Below are 19,839 nucleotides of genomic sequence, written 5' to 3'. Positions count from 1 at the left end.
GTATCAGAAATAAACTCACGTCGAAGTGGCGGTTGTTTTGTGGTCCTTTTGGTTTGAGATAGACCTGGCGTGGAGCCGGACAACACCACCTATCTGCGTCTGAGGGAATTGCAGAGAAAAATATCCGGATCCAATCTGGCACCTGGGGGTATTCACAAGGTGAATAATCTGCGGTTAAATGAAGTATCCATCAGAACGAACATTATCAAAGTTAAGTAACTTATGAGGGACCAGTATGTAGGCCTAATTTTTTTTATAATTGTGAGTTCTTGAAAAATCTTGAGCAAGCGTAGAGGCCATATCAGTGTTTAACTCTTAGAATTAGTGCCCTGAAACCTTTTACTTGAGACTTGAAACTTACTGTTATACTACATTACTAGAATTTTATGAAATTGGTAACATATCAGGATTTTAATTGTTAATTATTTCTTCCGTCTAAACAGAAGCAAGGCCCAACCAATCCTACACTTTTTCATCTAGTTCGGGATGTGAAACAGGTAAATAATAACGTATTTCTAATTTGATGCAGAACTGTTCTGTGTTTATTTGTGCTTGTATGTTTGTACACCACAAAACGTACTTGCCTCTTAGTGCTTCAGCATTGATGGTATCTTAGTACCTCGACATGGTAGAGTGGTTCAGGTTACCTTAATTTATGTTAAGGTTAAACTGGTGATCTTAATGCCCAGATATATTCAACAGTATATTTGTTTAAAGATAGCGATGCAACTTGTACAATGATGGAGAGCCATCACACATGCATCTATTCAATAGTGCTTTTGTTGTCAAAGGTACTCTGCTGTCATGGCTAACACCATCTCAGTCCTTTAGGTACAGAAGGCAGATTTACAAGAGGTACGTTTTCAGTTTTGCCTGTAATTGAATTATTTGTGGACATTTTAAATGTATTAATTGATGCCAATCCAGAGACATGGAGGGATAGTCAGAAAACAGATGCTTTTTATGCAAATCTCTGCTGAAGATTGACTCGATGTGCAGTATCCTATGTCTGAAGTTGGCAGTGGAACTTTACATGATGTTTTTCTCAAGGTTTATTTTAGAGCATGGACTTAGCGATCCATTCCAACAAAAGATCTTTCCAGACTAAAGCATCAGTGTCCGGGTGCACCTGGGTGTCTTGAGATAATTCTATGATTTAACTCCAGAATTATTAGAAATGGCATCTTTAAGCCTGTCCTCTGTGTAACACACTTTTTCCCTGAAAGGATAAGCACTCTGTAGGTGGTCAGCACGGAGTAGGTAAACTTTGGTTGCCGGTGTGCTCTGATTTTCATTGTTATAAGACAAATATTCTAGGCTTGCTATGCCATGTAGGTAACTGGGTGAATGAGGAACTTTTCTCAGAGCATAAGGGTTGGAAAGAGCTACAACCTTCCAAGGTCCTGATATGGAGGACCAACATTATCTTCAGCAGTTTGGTACTTCTTTGAAAAAGCTGATCCTGCTGTGGATTGCATTAAGATGCACCCACTAAATCTATCCCTATAATCACAGGACTCCAACTCACATGTGCAGCATAGATGTTGGAAACCCAGATCCTTGGGTGCCCTCGGTTCACAAAATAGTTCTCACTGCCTTGACCTAGTACTCACCAAGGCTGAAACCGCATTAGTGACACAAGGCAAAAAGAGTTTATGGCCACCGCCTGAATTTCCCCTAACCTTGTATGCCCTGTATTTAGCCGTTAGATCTGGAGAGCAGGAAAAATAACCAGATGTTAAATGTCCCTCCTGTGGTCATTGTTCTCTCTCATCTACCGGTCTGGAGCCAATATCTGTGATGTCACAGATCCACAAGGTAAGTTTTTAGATTCATGGGCTAACCTCTTTGCTCTGGAATGTTATAGGCAGAAAATTATTTATATTTAATACTAACCAAGGTCATAGAAAATACAAGACAATTATATTGAATGTTAGAAATAATCTAGCAAATTAGAAATCCTTTAGCAGAAGCAAATAGAGATACCTAACTTTTTTGTGAGCGAACAAGAGCCTGCATTTGCATTTGAAAGAAATGTACACCCTCTATTTCTCCTCATCAGTGATGGTGAACACAATCTTCTTTTATCTGTGGTTTAAAGTTTATGGATGACATAGCGTTCTCCCAAAATTTGGGAATTCTTCTTTGAGTGATTAAGTACCAGCATTCCTGTTTGACTAAAAAGCTGAAAACTGTCTTTGTTACCTCCATCACAACATTGCTAAATTAAGTTTTTTAAATGTATTTAACATTCCGAGTGTCGTACAAAACAGAATCATCATTTAGCATTAGAGCCCGACCTAGCGGGCTATACCGCCCATTAAAGGCCCGCTCCAGCGTTGGGAGCAGGCCTTTAATGGCTGGTAGAGCCCGCTAAGAGGGCTCTAAGGCTGTTAGAACTTTCCGCCCCTAGAGGGCAGAGTGTCTTTTTTAATAAAAAACAAAGGCCTCTCGGAGCCCGAAAGGGGTTAAAATCCCCTCTGTCTCCAAGAGGCCTTTGTTCACAGCAGCAGCTCTGAACAAAAACAACATTGGAATGATGCTCTGCGGGCTTCGACCCACCCGTAGAAGACCATAGCACTCCTTTGTATTCAGTGGAGTGCTCAACATTCCAATGTCCTAATAAAACATAATAAAAACTTCAGAGTTTTTATTCACCGCATAATCAACTGAATGTTTTCTTTAAGCCAAGGAGTGGCCTCACTGTGATATTCATTGTTAAGCCAAGGATTGCACAAAGATGAGGAATAGCTGCAAATTGACAGTGCTTATTCATCTCAGTCTGTCACATTGCCTACCTCATATTCTTTACCTAAGAGTATTTCTTTTTTTTTAATCAACAACTTAATTGGAATTGGTGATATATTAAACGTGAGCAATAAAATAGCGATTCTGTAAAGTAACACATCAGTGTTCCTTGACCTCCATTGCAGAAAGTAGTAAGCAGTTGCTTAATAAAATATGCAGTAGTAAACATTTATTAGGCTAGAGTGTGAGGTGGTTCTACTTAACATAAGGATAACCTATGTTACTATTGGAAATAGTAGTCTCTAGTTTGTAGTGGCTTCCACCCTGTCTAAGTAGGGACCCTTATTCTAGTCATGGTGAGGGAGTTACACACCCATGATCACCCCTGCTCACCCGCTTAGTTGCTTGGCACGAGCAGTCAGGCCTATCTATGAAGCAATGTGGAAAGCATTTTTTCCATACACACAGTAACACAGTGAACACTACAAAAGGACACCACACTAGTTCAGAAAAATAACATTTTTCTGCCAAAACGACAAACATCCAACATACCCAAGCAAATATATAACTTGTAAAAGGTTCAAAATAGTTCGGTCTATAGGAAACTATGGTTGTGTCACTTTTATCACAAGGTATCCCGGGTGTGTCAAAATAAAATAGGAAAATAGGTGCATGGTAGGTGAGGCGTTGGAAAAGCAACTTGATGCGTCGATTCCTTACTCCCAGGGGAGGTTCTTGTCACTTTGGGTTTTTGGCGAAGCATCTCTTCACTAACCACTTGACTGTTATTTTTTGTGATTCAGGATTTCATTTTGATTAGAAAATACATTTTGATTCAGCTGAATTGAATTTATTCCAAATACTGGTTGGTTTTTCATTTAGGATTTAATCAGAACAGAAATTCTTTTTTGTGAAAATATTAATGTTCTTAGTGAGATTAAGTTTATCCAGGATTTCCTGTATTACCATAATGTCTTTTAGAGAATGAGTTTCTAGTGAACACTTATCTTAAACTATAAACTTTATACACATGTTTACATAGACACTTGGGTTGTGCTCTTGTGATTGTGATTTTCACTTTCTTAAAGTGTCATTTTGAAACACCCAATTTAATAACCAACTCTACTAAAATATGTATTTTTTAATTTTGAGTTCAGGGACCCCAAACTCAAAAACTCTTTCTCTCCCCAATTGGAAGTTACACTTGTAAGAGGTTACAAGGAAGCTCCAATGATGACCTCTATGGGGAAGGTAATTCTTGCAACAGTGAAAAACGAAATTAGCAGTATTTCACTATCCGGACATGTAAAACACACCAGTACATGTCCTACCTTTTATATTCACTGCACCCGGCCCATTGGGTAGCGTTTTTTGAAAAAGACAGTGCAGGTGTTTTCGCGAGGAGAGACCAGCACTCACGAGAAAGCACCAACAGCACCCAGAGAGCAAGAGCGATAAATATCATTCAAAAAGGCAGTAATTACACGGCCGTCCCAGGCTTTGTATACAGAAATAGCCTCGAGGTGGCAGTGAATCTGTCCGATAAAGGATTATCTCCGTGCTGTAAATTTAAGAGACTGAGAAGAGATCACGCAAATGTGGCTTTAAAGCTGATGAGAGCCGGATTTTAAATTATTTTAATGGACTGAATATATTAACAGTACTGTACTCAAAGAAGCGAATACATCAGAAACAAATAGACAAGGTGCAGTGGAAGCTAAGGAAACCTGTAGGTCATGGTCATAAAGTCCAAGACATTGTGGATACTGATGAGAGGAGTGACTAATATGAGATTAGGAATCAAACGAAAGGGGCAACCAACCAGTACCTATCAAAAGAGAGACATATATAATTGTTTTGATAAAGATGGACTATCATATATAAACCATCGAAACGCGTCAACGCCTTACTGTACACAATCAAGGGAAATAGATATGAAATATTGGGCATATCTAGGAAAAGCTAGGAAGTATTGTTAGCCCTGATGTGTGATTTTATGACAAACAAAAGTGTGTCTTTTGTCTCTCCCTGTGGCCCAGTGTCTATTAGTATTCAGCTTGATGAAATTCTGTTGAATGTAAATGGAATTATGTTTTTAATGGCAATTAATTTTTAGTATTGATTGTTATTTATTTTAGGATGCTGATTTTAACAAAAAAATAAAGAACTTACAGTATTTACTTACCTTGTAATCAATGGTGTTGGTATTAGGTGTAAATTCTAATACATGGGCTGCAATCTGTGTGAAGAGCACACAGATTAGTTTAGGAAAGTTTTGTCCACCAAGGGATTTCCTTTTTCTACTGTCTGAAAGTACCCTAATCCCCTGGTTTGGTTAAAGGGGCCTCTCTCATTTGTTTATACAACTCTACACAGGGTATACCTTAGGGTTGCCTTGCATGTAGCAAAAGGGAAGGTTTGGACCTGGCAAGTTTTGCCAGGTCAGCCATGCCTTTCAAAACTTCACGCACAGACACTGCGTTGTCGGGTCTGAGACATGGTTGCAGGGATACTCATGTGGGTGGCACAATCAGTGCTGCAGGCCCACTAGTAACATTTGAATTGCAGGCCCTGGGGGCATACATTGCAGTTTCCTCGGGTCTCACCCGTAAATCAGTTATAGCAATTATGGATAAACAATCGAAATTTACAGAGGAAACACTTTCACTTTAGCAGTGATAAGCAGTGGTAAAGTGCCCAGAGTGCTAAAACCAGCAAAAATAAAATGCAGAACAGTCAAAAACAGGAGGTCAGAAGCAAAAAATACAGGGGAAAAACACACCAAAATGCCTGATCTAACAGTTACATGAGTCAAAAGCGGTCTTTGCAATTCATCTATGGTCTTTGCATCTTTTAATCTTTTTCATCTTTACGGGGGTATCAATGAGGCTTGTAGATATCGGCCTCTAGAGTTTCATACTTCTATATACCAATCCAAATCCCAGTGGTAACTTTATTTCCCAACATCTATACCAATATCATCTTCGAACAGTGTTGCCAATTGGCTATAAAGGGACGTGATAAGAGGTCTGACGTTAAGAGAAGCAAAATTGATAATTTCAGTTAATCACTCCACAGGTTATCCCTACAGATAAATTGTCAAAATCACTCCTTTCTTTGTTTGCAGTGATTAATTAAACTGACTGATTAAACATTTTGGACCTTTGCTGTCTCTGTATTTGTAGCATTGTGCATGCTTAAATAGAATAGGGAACAGAATATGATTACATTTTTCTGAGAAACATTTCTCACCTTCGATGGTATCGTTGGTGAGTATGGGGCACGTGCCTCCTCCAATTATTACCACTCCTCTTGACAAAGAAGACTGTATGTGCTGGGTCAAAGGATTTGCCTGGGAATCCAAACAACCTTTTCCAATGTATTCTTGGCAGTGCAACCACTTAAGGCACTCCACTCCATTCTTCATGGAGGCCAGCTGACATTATTGCCAACAGGCTGATTCTTCTCTTGTCAAGTAGGCTTCACCTGTTCTTTTGGCTCTGTAATATCGCCTTGATCTAAAGTGGAAGCCAAAGGACCTCGCGTGAAGACGTTGCTTTCACCCTTAGGCTTAATGTTGAATTTCCATATGAGACGTGAGTGGATCTTTGGTGTACCTATGCCCACTGTCAGAAAGGTGCACCAATCTAGACTTTCAAACCCACATTATAACACCTCCATCACAGCATTTATTCTGTTGTCATTGTGGTTTGGGTTTCAGCATGCCAGTATCATGTCTCTGCTGTTGCCCTTGCCATTCCAAGGTAAGAGGTTATCTCTTCTTTACTGTCACCTGTGTGTCAGAAGTCAGACATGGCTAATCGTGTGCAGTATGTGACTGTCTTCTCTACTCTCACCAAGGGCAGATGAGTACTAAATATTGTACAGCATAGCAATGTACTGAGGTTCAAGGTTCCTCCACCTACCAGTCCACCAAAGAAGTCTTGTTGATTCCAACTTAATTACCAGACCATCCTCCGCTGCAGAAAGCACTGGTGTAACCTTTCTCTTGTCCCCAGAAAGGAAGCATGATCTACTACTGCAAATTTCGCTGTTGGAAAAAAATCCTATGCAGTATTTCAAACTTATGTTGAACCCTGATAAACCAAACAGTAGTCAGTTAAAAAGAAATGTTCAAGGCATATGTGGCTGTAGATCTCTCCATCGATATTGTTTCTGATTGAGTTTGCTTTTTCTCGTATCTGGTCAACGGCTTTATTTTCGTCCCGGGCAGCCCTTGGTTAACTTCGGCCACCAGTGGGGTCTCGCCCTTCAGAGCCTGTTTCCCTACTTCTTTCTCCACTCACTGCGTCTGGCCTGTGATGGAACGGATGCCCTTTGTATACTGCCCTCTGTCGTGCAAAATACCCCTGGACTGACCTTCACCAGATCTGTAATCTTTGCCTCTCACCCGAGACCTCATGTGATGCTTGCCGATATTCCCATCGAAAAAGACCCTTGGAGACTGCCTGGCCTGTCGACTCGAGCTGTCACGCAGTAGCAGCGGAGACACCCAAGGTGACTTCGTCACTCAGGACCTCAAGTGAGAACACCATCTGGCGCCCATTGGTCACCGTTGATGAGGCTTTCTTGCCCCACACCAGCTTCATCTCCAACATAAAGATCGAATACCTCCCAATGCTTAACAGGTCGTGAGTATAGTTCCCACTCCTCTTCCCCCTCGTCCCTGCTCACACTCTCAGCTTTCAACCCATAAGGAGTAATCAGCTGCTCTGGGCCCACAGAGACAGGATTTTGGTACCAACCATCCACTTCGGGTCACAAACCCAGCTTCATTTTCGTAGATGTTCCTGATGCTGACCCAATCTGAAAGAGACAATTAGTTATGGATGCCTCACCTTAGAATCACCCCCAGGCGTCAGACTGGAAGCGGAGAATTCTTTCCTTTGCCGTACCTCTGCCCGTCAATAGGTGGCGTCAGTCGACTCCACGTTCGTCGTTGGTGTCGTGGTCACCGTAATGATGTTGCGGTATCTACTTAGACGCCGCCCTCACAGGCTGACGTTAGTTCTACTTTTTCCGCACCAGCCAGCGCAGATCCGGAGAGAGCGGTACCTCGAGTCACTTTTTGACTCCAGTTTTTTTCGCTTTAGTCGACACCTTTTTTTGAGTTGATCGACTCCTGGTGCGCGGATGGATGTCACGTCAGACCAGCTTCAAGGCTTGTGACTCCTGTCACAAACTGATGAAACTGATGTCCCTCACAGACCTGCACCTCGTGTGCCTTTGGTGCCTTGAGCACCACCACAACCCGAAGTCGCGCTTCGACTGCCGCCCCGTTTGAGATCCCAGCCTCGAGGGAGATCGCGGGACCGGTCGCAGAGCCACCATCACCACCACTCGCCATCGAAGTCTTCGTCTTTGTGTAAGTCGAAGCACAAGAAGAAGGCAAAGAAGCATCGTCTATCTTTGCTTTCTCCCCATCCGTCGGGACGCGGAAGGAAGTCCTCCAGCTCCGCCCGCGTAACCTGTTGGATCTATCCAGCCTTCCCTCCCTTTCTGGAGCGACTCCTGCCCAGTTTCAAAGCTTTTCAAAGCCTTACATTCTATTTTCGGGCAGCCCGACTGTCCGGCCCACCCTCAGGCTCCGCGGACTTGGTTGAGGGCTCTAGGCCTTTGATGTGAGCGGCTTCAGGGCCCCCAAGGATTCAGGCCTGGATCCAGATCAGTGCTTGTTGACCTTGTGACACCTTCGGCGCCGAATCCAGTGACTACACCCTGCCACCTCTGAAGCCGGTTGTGTCCTCGATGAGGACATGGCGCCGGATTGACGTCACAGACGCCGACCAGTACATTTGTGCCCCTGTTCTCTCCTGATGTTTCCTACTGCCCTGAGTCGCTCCCAGGAGAGGGTGAGGAGGACTTGGAGGGGTCTGTGAACCCTCTTGCAGACAAGTTGGAGGAACCGGATTGGAGAGAGGAGTTGGGTGAGGCCAGTGATCTGGACACCTCCCCAAACCTTGGCATGCTGTCTCCCCCTACCGTGGCTATGGAGGAGAGTGCATCTTACGCAGTGGCGTTGCGTAGGGCAGCCAAGACCCTAAACCTCAAGCTTCTTACGGTGGTGGTCAGGACTAACCTTTTGATAGAGGTGCTTCAACCAGCTGCAGCCTCCTCAGAGCCCCTGCTGCCGTTCAATGAGGCCCTTACGGACATCCTTTTGGGCACTTGGTCCAACCCCAACACAGGGGCCCCTGTGGACAAGATGATTGCCCGACGCCACCGCCCAACCCCGGGTGACCCCATTTTCCTCTCTTCCCATCCTACCCCGAGAGCTTGGTAGTCCAAGCCTCCACGTCCATAGGGAATCCAAGAAGCTGGATAACCTTGGGAAGATGTTTTCTTCCTCCAGCTTGGGGCTACAGTCTGTGAACACACATGCCTATTGGGCCATTACTCCCACTTTGTATGGGACACAGTTGCGCAGGTGCTGCCGCAGTACCCGGAGGAGGCCCGGGCCATGCTCTCCCGTGCTGTTGCCAAAAGGAGAGACGCAGTGAAGTTCACCATCCGGTGTGGGCTGGACACCGCCAACTCACTGGGCAGGACGATTTCCACATCGGTACCACCGAGATACTACACCTGGTTGAGGGCCACTGTTTTTTCAGGGGATGTACAAGCAACGCTTTTGGACATGCCCTTTGATGGCCGTCGTCTGTTTGGTGACATGGCAAGACAATGCGCTCGAGCGCTTTAAGGATTCCAGGGCTACGGCAGATCCATGGGCCTTACTTCCACCTCCCGTCCGGCACAGTCTGTTTTTCGCCCCTATCATGGCTACGGAAGGGGTGCCCAGCCACGTTCCGCCCAGAGCCACAGGCCTGCACAAGCTGTCCAAACTCTGCATGGCCGAGGACGTATATCTACCGGTCGAGCGGGCCAGTCCACCAGCGCACCCTCTTCAGCAGCCTCCAAACCCTCCTAGTCGGACCTCCCCCACTGGCTCAACATCACGTCGAACAGGTGGGTTTTGCAGCTAGTCCGAGAGGCTACCACCTACCCTTCAAGACTACCCCTCCATCCATGCCACCTCAATTCCATCGCATGTCGGACGATCCCCTGGTCCTTCTCCAACAAGAAGCTACAGCTCTCTTGACCAAGGGAGCCATTCAGCGCGTTCCTGTCCCAGAAGCAGGTTGTGGTTGTTATTCCCACTATTTTCTGGTGCCCAAGAAGGACAAGGGCCTGCGTTCTATCTTGGATCTCAGGATCGTCGAACGCTTCTTCCAGAAGGAGATGCTTAAGATGTTGACTCTGGCTCAGGTCCTGTCTGCTCTCGATCCTGGATGGGAGCGTTGGACTTGCAGGACGCTTATTTTTACAACCCCGTCCTGCGGGCGCACCAGCGTTACTTGAGGTTCACGTTAGGCCACGAGCATTTTCAGTTTACCCACGCCCCTCGGGTGTTCACGAAAGTGATGGCGGTGGTTGCAGCTCATCTGCGCAGATCAGGGGTTTCAGTCTTCCCCTATCTCGATGACTGGCTGTTAAAGGCGTGATCGCCTCAGGCAGTCGTCTCCCACCTCCAGACTACGGCGGACCTCCTGCATTCGCTGGGGTAAACTATCAACATGCTGAAGTCACACCTGGCTCCCTCTCAAACTCCTTTTCATCGGAGTGGTTCTGGACACATCGCAGTTTCGGGATTATCCTCCCGAGCAGTGAGTCCGTTATATTCAGGCTAGGATTCCGATCTTTCAGCCTCTAGCCCGGGTTTGTCAGAATGACCCTGAGGCTGCTGGGCCTCATGACCTCCTGCATCCTGTTGGTGGATCATGCCAGGTGGCATATGCGGGCTCTGGTGTGTGATCTGAAGTTCCAGTGGGCAGAGCATCAGGGGAATCTGTCCAATTGCATCCAGATTTCGGAGGGCACTGCTCACCAATTGCAGTGGTGGCTCACGAACCAGGATTGGGTCAATGGCAGATCCCTCTCCCTTCCCCAACCAGAGTTTACAGTGGTGATGGATGCAGCCCTTCTGGGGTGGTGCGGCCACATGTGAGAGGCAGAGGCCAGAGGCCTCTGGTCTCCGGCGGAGTCCGGGCTCCACATCAACCTTTTGGAGCATTGGGCGATTCGTCTATCACTAAAGGTATTCTTTCCCTCTGTCCGGGGAAGAGTAGTGCAGGTGTTCACGGACAACACCACTGCCATGTGGTACTGCAACAAACAGGGCGGGGTGGGATCGTGGACCCTATGTCAAGAGGTTCTCCGCCATCAGAGCATACTCCTGGTGGTTCAACACCTGGCAGGTTCTCTGAGCGCCAGAGCGGACAAACTCAGCCGCAGTTGCATGATAGATCACGAATGGCATTTTCACTTGGAGGTGGTGCCAGGTCTCTTTCAGCAGTGGGGAGAGCCTTGGTTCGATCCATTCGCCACCGAAGAGAACGCACAATGTCAGCAGTTCTGCACGTTGGATTTCCAAGGCGGCACTCGCTAGGTGACTCTTTTCATCACGAGTAGAGTTGCTGTCTTCTAAATTACTTTCCGCCTATACCACTTCTGTCCAGAGTGCTGAAGAAGATCAAGCGCGACCGGGCCCAAGTCATTCTTTTGGCTCCGGATTGGGCATGAAGAGTCTGGTATCCTGAGCTGCTATACATGGCCATCGATCCTCCAATCAGATTGCCTCTTCCGGAAGATCTTCTGTTCTCCACCTGAACCTATCCAGCCTCCACCTACTTGCGTCAAGATTGAGCGGCGGCAGTTCACAGCTTTCGACCTTCCTCCTGAAGTTTGTAATGTTATCTTGGCAGGGAGGCGTCCCTTCACTAAAACGGTATATACCTGCTTCGCTGCACACGTTTACCAAACACTACTGCCTGGACAGCCAGGTCTGGAGAGACTGCTTCTTCGGCCGTTCGGTTTTCCAGGACTTTCTGGTGTGAACTTGGTTTGCAGACTCACCGCCGGGGTTGGTATTGCTGGGGTATCTATTCTAAGGTGATGAATCCATAACTAATTGTCTGTTTCAGATGAACATGTTACGTTCATTAATGATACATCTGTAAGAGACATAGATTAGTGATGGATTCCTCAGCATCCCACCCATCCTCCCCATTCTGCGAACTGACTTCTAGAGAAAGGGACTCCCTTTCAGGGCCCTAGTTTTCGTGCACCAGTGGTCAGTGTCTTGCATGGCTCTGCGCTTCTGGCATGGAATGTCGTGTAAAGAGCTGCCGTCAGCATGCGAGGGCAGCGTCTAAGTAGATACCGCAACGTCATTCCGGCGACCACGACGTCCACTATTAATGCGGAGTCGACCAACGCCACCTATCGACGTGCAGAGGTACTGCTGAGGAAAAAGTTCTCCAGATCCATTCTGATTCCTGGGGGTAATTCTACGGTGAGGAATCCTTAACTAATCTATGTCTCTTACAGATATATTTTTAACGAAGGTAAGTAACTTTTTCTTCAGCGCTACCCGCATCCAAATCTGCTCCAAACCTACCTTAAAATCCCAAACCATCAGTGTTGAAATCCGAATCGACACTAGTGCAAAAGAATTTATTATCGATTGTTGCCTTCGGGCTCATCAAACTGGTCCTCGAAAAACTGCAGGACAAACCTGATGCGCGCCAGAGACGTATTGTCAGACAACACCAGCCGGACCCAATTCTTTCAAAGCCTCCAGCGTCAGGCACTCAGTCATTAAAGAGCCAGCTTAGCTTTGAGGACGCACTGGAGCTCCCACCACCACCCAAGTAGTTGGAAAAGCAAGGCCACCAGTCCTCTTCCTGAGCTTCTACTGCCTGTTCTCCCCACCACACAACTTAGTCCTCCAGCATCACCACCCCCACCTGCTTCTTTACCTGATCCACTTTCATATATACAGCAGGGGCACCACATTCCAAAGTGGGTGAACATGACAGGGGCTGGGATACGATTTCACATGTTCCCACAAGGAGACCCGTGGGATTCATACGATGTGCATCCCCCAGGGGATTTGGATCCTCACCTGTTCACTGCCAACCCTTCCCCTCTAGGCGACACTCCATCCTATCAGGAGTTCCTAGGTAGGGCTGCATCATACTATAGGGGGATATGCACAAGGGCCCCCTTAAAAGAACTTGACCTTTGAAATTCTTCCCTTCGTCCACCGTTCCAGGCAGTACCTGCCCATGTATAAAGGAATGCTCAAGCCTGCTTATGACATTTTGAAGGAACCGGTTAAGGCTCCCCACCTTCCCGTGCCCCCTAACCCGCCTGGGTTAATAAGCAGTATAAGGCTTCACCATGAGACCCCTCTCTACATTCAGGGCCAACTCCCTCCTGATTTCCTCGTAGTGCATACCTTACGCAAATGACCCATTGCACAATGTATCGGTGACGCCTCTCTGCCTGATAAGGAAAGCGAGCACATAGTTGCTGCTAGCAAGCGTGTCACAGCGCAGTCCACCAATCATTGGCGCATCGAACAATATTATTTGGTGCCCATGGCACTATCATGTTGGACCTATTTGGTGACACACAACATCCTTTGTCACAAACAGCGTGTTTCCCACTATGATGATAGTCAATTATCAGGGCAATGACACTACTAAATATGTGACCTTACCCTCCAACAGATACCGCACAATTCAATTGTCTATGGATTGACCCTGGGGCTTACGAAGTGCATGAATAAATACTCCAGTAAAAAAGAGCCGTTGGACATTGAAAATACCACTCCGGCGCTACGATTTGAACTGCTACCCCCGCCAGCACACGTGCGGGTAATCCTCTGCACCTATGTACAGGGAAACCAACCCCCCCCCCCCCTTCGGATTTGTTAGCTTGTTTAGTGTACTATTAACTCCCCCTTCTTTGCCATCAGAAGAGGTTTTCAAACCACTTGTTGGTTGCCTCCGTATTCCTGTCCTGAAGAAGACTTGCAGGCCAAGGCCCTACTACCCTATGTGCCACAAGCCAAGTCAAAACGTCGACGACTATATAACTACACACCTGGACCCATCCACCACTTCAGTTTTACATGCAGCAAAAATACAATCTGTGATTGTAAAGAAATGATGTAAAATAGACCATGCAAACTACTGCTGGGCCAGACCATCAAGATTGATACTTTTAATCAATCACACACGAAACGTTTCAACTTTTTCCTTTATCTCAACTTTTGGGATTATCTTCCCACTCACTCACTTCATCTTGAACACTTCCTCTCTTTCTGCACGTTCCTCCTCGGGAGCAACCATTTTTTAATAACATTCTTGACTGAAATTTATGAATTGTAATACATTTAAAGTGTTTTTCATACCAAATACAGTGGCTACACATCCTTTTTACTCTAATTTTGCGAAAGCATGGTTCTCCCTAGGAGCGCAGAAATAATTTGAGCTCATATTGGAAAATGAAACTGTAAATTAATTTTACCCTATTGATCTATTGGTCTGAGGACCACTCATCCTATATCATCTTGAAGGGCAAGCTTATCTTAAACACCACCATTAGATGTGCCTTAGAGTCTGCTGACACGACTGCTCGAGTCATTAGCTGCAGCATCCTCCTCTGCAGAGACGCTTTGCTCCATGTCTCCGGCTTCAAGTCAGATATTCAACCAAATCTCTTTGAGCTGCCCTTTGACGGAGGAACATCTTTTTGGGCCCTAGGTTGAAGAGGTGTTAGAGTAGATAAAGACACAGACGGAGGAGAAGGCTTTGTGCCCGTCCACTCCCATTGCCGTCCTTTTGCTGCTCAGCTTATCGTGGAGGTTACAAAACCACCTCCCTGAAGCCTGTTCATCCTTTTAGCATCAGGTAATTAATGAAATAGCAATGCCATGAATAGAGGCAAAGGTTGCTCCCCCAAAGGAGCAGCCGCAACCCAACAATGACATGCCACTTCTCCCCCATCAACCACAAAATACTTGTATGGGGATGACTTTAGATATTCTTCCCCACCTGGCACCACGTCACATTAGACCAGAGGGTATTAGACATCATTCAACATTGTTACTGTCTGGAGCTCAATTTCACACCACCCAACGTACCACCCAGCAGACACGTCCTTCCCAGAACATCAACACCTTCTTCGGGAAGAGGTTCAGGTGCTCCTTCTCAAAGGGACTATAGCTTCTTCACCAGAACACTTACAGGGTTCCGGTTGTTGGCCCCCTACTTATCATTCGCAAGAAGGACCGGCCCATCAAGCCCATTTTGGACCTCAAACCCCTCGATGAGTACATTTTGGTATTACATTTCTACCTTTTCCCTCTCCAGGATGTCATTCCGCTGCTACAGCACGGCTCTTTTATGGCTGCACTCGACCTCAAAATTGCTTATTTCCACATCCTGATTCACGCTGCACATCGGTGCTACCACTGGTTTGTAGTAAGTGGCAAACACTATCAGTTCAAAAGTGCTGACCTTTGGGGTCACCACTGAACCTAGAGTTTTGATGAAATGCCTTGCAGTAGTGGCTGTGCACCTGTGAAGACAGGACATCAATATATTCCCATACCTGGATGATTGGCTGATAAAGAGTGCAACGTAAGAGCGTTCACAACAAAGCCACTATAAAGCTGTTTCACGAACTGGGCTTCACCATCAATGGTGTAAATTCGTAAGCACATCATGGGCCTGTACAGCACTACATGCTGTGAACAGATGCTTACAGGGAAAGCATCATTTCCCTTTCAAGTTGTTAGTCTTCCATCTTATAATTATTGAACTCCAATAGTGTAATTAGATGTGTGCCTTTGAGTTGCAGTTTACATATTTTTTTGTTTCAGCTGATTTAAAAAAATAATAATAATTAACGTCCCTTGTTTAGATATTGTAGGATTCTCATCCTTAATTCAAAGTTCACTTGTATTGGTGGCAGCGGCACATTTCAGAAGTAAAAAGATCTTCATCAGTCCCTACATGATTAATGGGCTAATCAAAACCTCAAATCTTAAATTGGTGCTGATTATCATAATGTTAAATTCGTAGCACATCACATCTTATTCTTCCTAGACAATATGGTACTATGCTTTTTGATATTACCTACCACTTTCCTCCAGATGAGGAATACCTGAATATGAGTGGAGTCACCTGAACAGAGATTTGAAGACAAATATAGTTTCCCGTAAGCACGTCTAAACACGTTTTTTCTGACATGCTGGGGGGCACTGTGCAGCTAAGATTTTTCCTTACCATGGGCACTTGAATGGTAATAACCCTTATTCTGGATTATCATGTTTATTTTTTACATCCGATAAACCTCCCCAATACATGGTATACATATTTGTTATTTTTGTTTTTGAATCTTGAAGTTAGACTTGTGCTTGAAGCTACTTTTAAAGTAGTGTGTTATTAACCAACTTTCTGTTTTGCAGAGCAAATCAAGTAAATAATGTATTTTTGAACTGGCATTGTAAATAAATTCTTATAGTTCGTAGAAAGTATAAAGCAACTTTTGTATAGACTGTCAAATTGTGAATTGAAATGTGTTTTGGACCGCAAATAGAAATTTCTACACACACATTTTAAAAGGAAAACCGGATTGTTTAGCCCAAAAATAACTATGCTAGTGCAGATACATTGCATGTATTGCTATATTCATGTTCTGTTTTAATTAGAATTATTTATACTTTTAGGGAAATCTTCCACCAGGATATAAAATGACTTTGATTGATGTTGGACTGGTAATTGAATATCTCATGGGAGGAACATACAGATGCACATATACCAGAAAGCGCTTTCGAATTATATACAACAATCTCAGCGGTGGCAATCGGGTATGCAGTTTCCATTTTAGTATCATCAGTCACCAGAAATATTATGTCGAAATGTCTGCATGATAAAGCATATTGGCAGGGAAGGAATCCTGGCCATGCCAAACGCATTCTATAAAATGTATTTTATTATTGTTGAGGCCATGTACCCTCTCTGCCCCCACCTTTCCTGCATTGGATTGCAAGCAGCAAGAAACCCATTCAGCCTGATTCATCATTGGGAAGTTTTGCAAGTCTGAAATAGCGATTCACAAGGAATCGCTATTCCAGACTCGCAAAACGGGATTCATGTAGGAATAGCAATATTTTTTGCGATTCCTACAGATTCCTTATTTGCGATTAGCAAATTGCTAATCGCAAATAAGGAATAACTCCCCATTCATTCCTATGGGAAAGGCCCATAGGAATGAATGGGGAGTATTCCTTATTTGCGATTAGCAATTAGCTAATCGCAAATAAGATAGCGATTTAAAGGGTGCCGGGGTGTCCAGAGGACACACTGTAGCACCCCTTAAATGCTAATTTAAACAGGTGTTGCGCACACACATGTCCAAAGGACATGTGTGTGTGCAACATGCAACTTAGAAAAATGCTTTTAAAAGCATTTTTCTGAGTTTTCGCTATTTACCACGAGGTTTGACCTCGCGGTAAATAGCGGCCCGAAATTGCGATTTCGCAATTTGAATATGGATGATGAATTGCATTTAAGGAATCTCAAATATAGATTCCTTAAATGTAATTCCTTGCAAATTTGCGAATTCGCTATTACCGAGTTTTGCATTTGGGATGATTAATCCCAAATGCAAAAATTGCACTCGCAAAGGGCCAGATTCTGAGAATCTGGCCCTTTGCGAGCGCAATTACCTTTCATGAATCAGGCTGATTGTAACGTTAGTAGGCACAGGGAGTAGGAAAGAATGCCTGGGCATAACCCTCCTACTCAAGCAGACAGATTGATACAAAAAGATGATATATATAAATGTTAGCACCTGTGCTTTTTAACAGCCGGTAATTCACTGTGGTTCCTTTCAGACTATAATTTATCACTTACTCTTTCCTGCAGATTAATTATGCAAACTCCTTCCCAGATGTGGAACTGGGTCTGGAACCTTTTAAAAGTAATGGCATTACACAAATAATAGGTGTTTCTTTGTGCATTCCACTCTAGACCCCTGAGACACCACTGAAAGTGATGCAGTAGGCACAATACGAGCCAGTAGCAGCGGATCGGTTTCTCAACACCTAACAAATTTGGGGCCCAGAGGCACAGAGAGGGGTCTCTGTATTTATTTTTTTATTTTAAAATGTTTCCTCCCAAAAACTGGAATTCATTAGAACTGTACCCCTTTCCCAGAGTCATTGGATTTGAAGTAAAGAGAGCAGGGTTTCTGGCAGATAATGCCTAGGAACCTATACCCTTATAGCATGTGGTGTCTTGGCAAGAATCACAATATTGGCTCAAATGCACTATTTGAATATTTGCAGGCCAGAATCCAAGTTCTTTTTGCTGCTTTCAGTTACTGGAATTGCAGATAGAAAGCCCCATTGAAAAGCTATTCCCTGGAAAGGATATCCCATCACAAGAAACATAAACAGATGTTTTCCCTAAAGGCACTTCACTACTCTGAATTCCAGGACTATTCTACGGAACTTTTAGATGCAGGACTTACTACCACCTATATATCAGCCTAACTCCATTTAAAGGTTGTGTTGAAGTGGAATCTGCACTAAGTATGAATTAAGATACTTGTTTTCTTTAACATTCTCTCTGATGGACATGCAGCTTCCTGCAGGTTTCATATCATTCTCTCACCTTCCCTTTTTAGTGGGTGTTAATTGATTGCAGTGTTATATGTTTGGTTCAGCAATATTCAATTATTGGCCTCTGGAGCATAGAACAATTGTTGATCTGACATCATCAGATCATGTAATGACTATTATGGCCCTTCTTCATCACTTCCAGTGGCGTCTCTCAGATATGCAGCTTTGTCTGCAGGGCAACACCAGGTACCAGGAACGTGGTTCAAATATGTCTCTGAAGGAAGCTACATTTTTATTTAACAAATACTGTAATAAAGGTAAGTAAGTTATTCTTTAATTATTTTGGTTCATTTGGCCTTTAAAGAATAAAACGAATTATATGCCAATCACGTTTCGATCCTGTTGACAGCAGTACAGTCATACTACAGATTAACAACCAGTCTCAACAGTGATACTTAAAACACCCATTGAGTTAGTGCTGTATTTGACCTTGTTAATGATGTGTAGCTTGAGTCTGTAGGTAAGGCATGCTCAGGTATTTATGCCCTGCCATTGTCTTCATACTTTTTTTTTAATACTTTATTGTTCAGTATATAGCATATAAAATGTATACATCGATCCTTTAAATCATTCATGTAGGAATATTACAATATTGCAAATGATAACACCAAAACATAGATGGCATAAAAAAGCAACAAAAAAGAACACACATGTACAAAGAACCATTAAATTTCATATCAACATCTCCATATGTTGCAACATAGGCTGCCAGATGTTCATCCCTAGTTGTTTCTTCCTGTGCGATTTTATATAATACAAGCTGAATTCCAAATTAAATACATTGTAAAACTTTGCATGCCACATTTCATATGTGGGCGCCTCTGATTGAAGCCACATAGAAGCGACACATAGTCGGGCAACAGCAGTAGCCATAAATAAAAAAATAACGAAAAGGATAACCACTCCGAGTGGGTTCAGAACCCTCACCCACTCTTACTAACATTATCTCTCTAGAAATACACACATTGACCCCTGTAATTTGTGATAAAAATTCTGAGATGCTCCTTATGAACTGTTTTAAGACTATACAATTAAAAAATATATGTACAATATCTGCTTTCTCTGCCTGACACCTAAAACATTTCCCATCGCGGAGCCCACCCCACTTAATTATTTTCACAGGGGTATAATATAAATTAAATAAAGTTTTATAATGTTGAGTACGTAAATTTGCAGTCAACATGACTTCAGTGGCCATATCTATTGATTGTTGTACATAGGAGCCAGTATTCCCAAATTGTTCGCTCCACTTTGCTTCATGCATCTCAATGTCATCCCGTTGAGTCTCCCAACAATATATCATACAGTACCCCAATCTTAACTCTTTTGTATCAAAGCCTCTATTAAATAATTAGATAGTATAGGCGGGTATCTACAATGTTTGACAATAAAATCACAAATTTGCAAAAATTTGAAAAAATTATTCTTAGATAGCTTGTATTGTTCGACTAAATCTGAGAAAGAAACAATTATCCCTGCACTATAATGTCCCCTAGGTGTCATATCCCCTTATCCCTCCAGGTTAGCATCTT

At 44.0% G+C, this 19,839-nt stretch overlaps 1 protein-coding gene across 1 annotated transcript in view; it reads left to right on the top strand.

The window, feature by feature from the left end:
- The window catches only part of LOC147733678 (transient receptor potential cation channel subfamily M member 7-like), a 1,990,815-nt gene that overhangs the window by 705,111 nt on the left and 1,265,865 nt on the right, over positions 1-19,839 (top strand). Inside the window, exons 13-14 of the mRNA XM_086958252.1 lie at positions 444-497; positions 16,349-16,489. Coding sequence (XP_086814378.1) covers positions 444-497; positions 16,349-16,489 — 195 coding nt within the window. The remainder of the gene's footprint in view (positions 1-443; positions 498-16,348; positions 16,490-19,839) is intronic.

Source organism: Lissotriton vulgaris, chromosome 2_1, assembly GCF_964263255.1.
Source record: "Lissotriton vulgaris chromosome 2_1, aLisVul1.2, whole genome shotgun sequence".
Lineage (NCBI taxonomy): Eukaryota > Metazoa > Chordata > Amphibia > Caudata > Salamandridae > Lissotriton > Lissotriton vulgaris.
The sequence above is the reverse complement of the archived record's forward strand: the minus strand, read 5'-3'. Positions and strand labels throughout refer to the sequence as shown.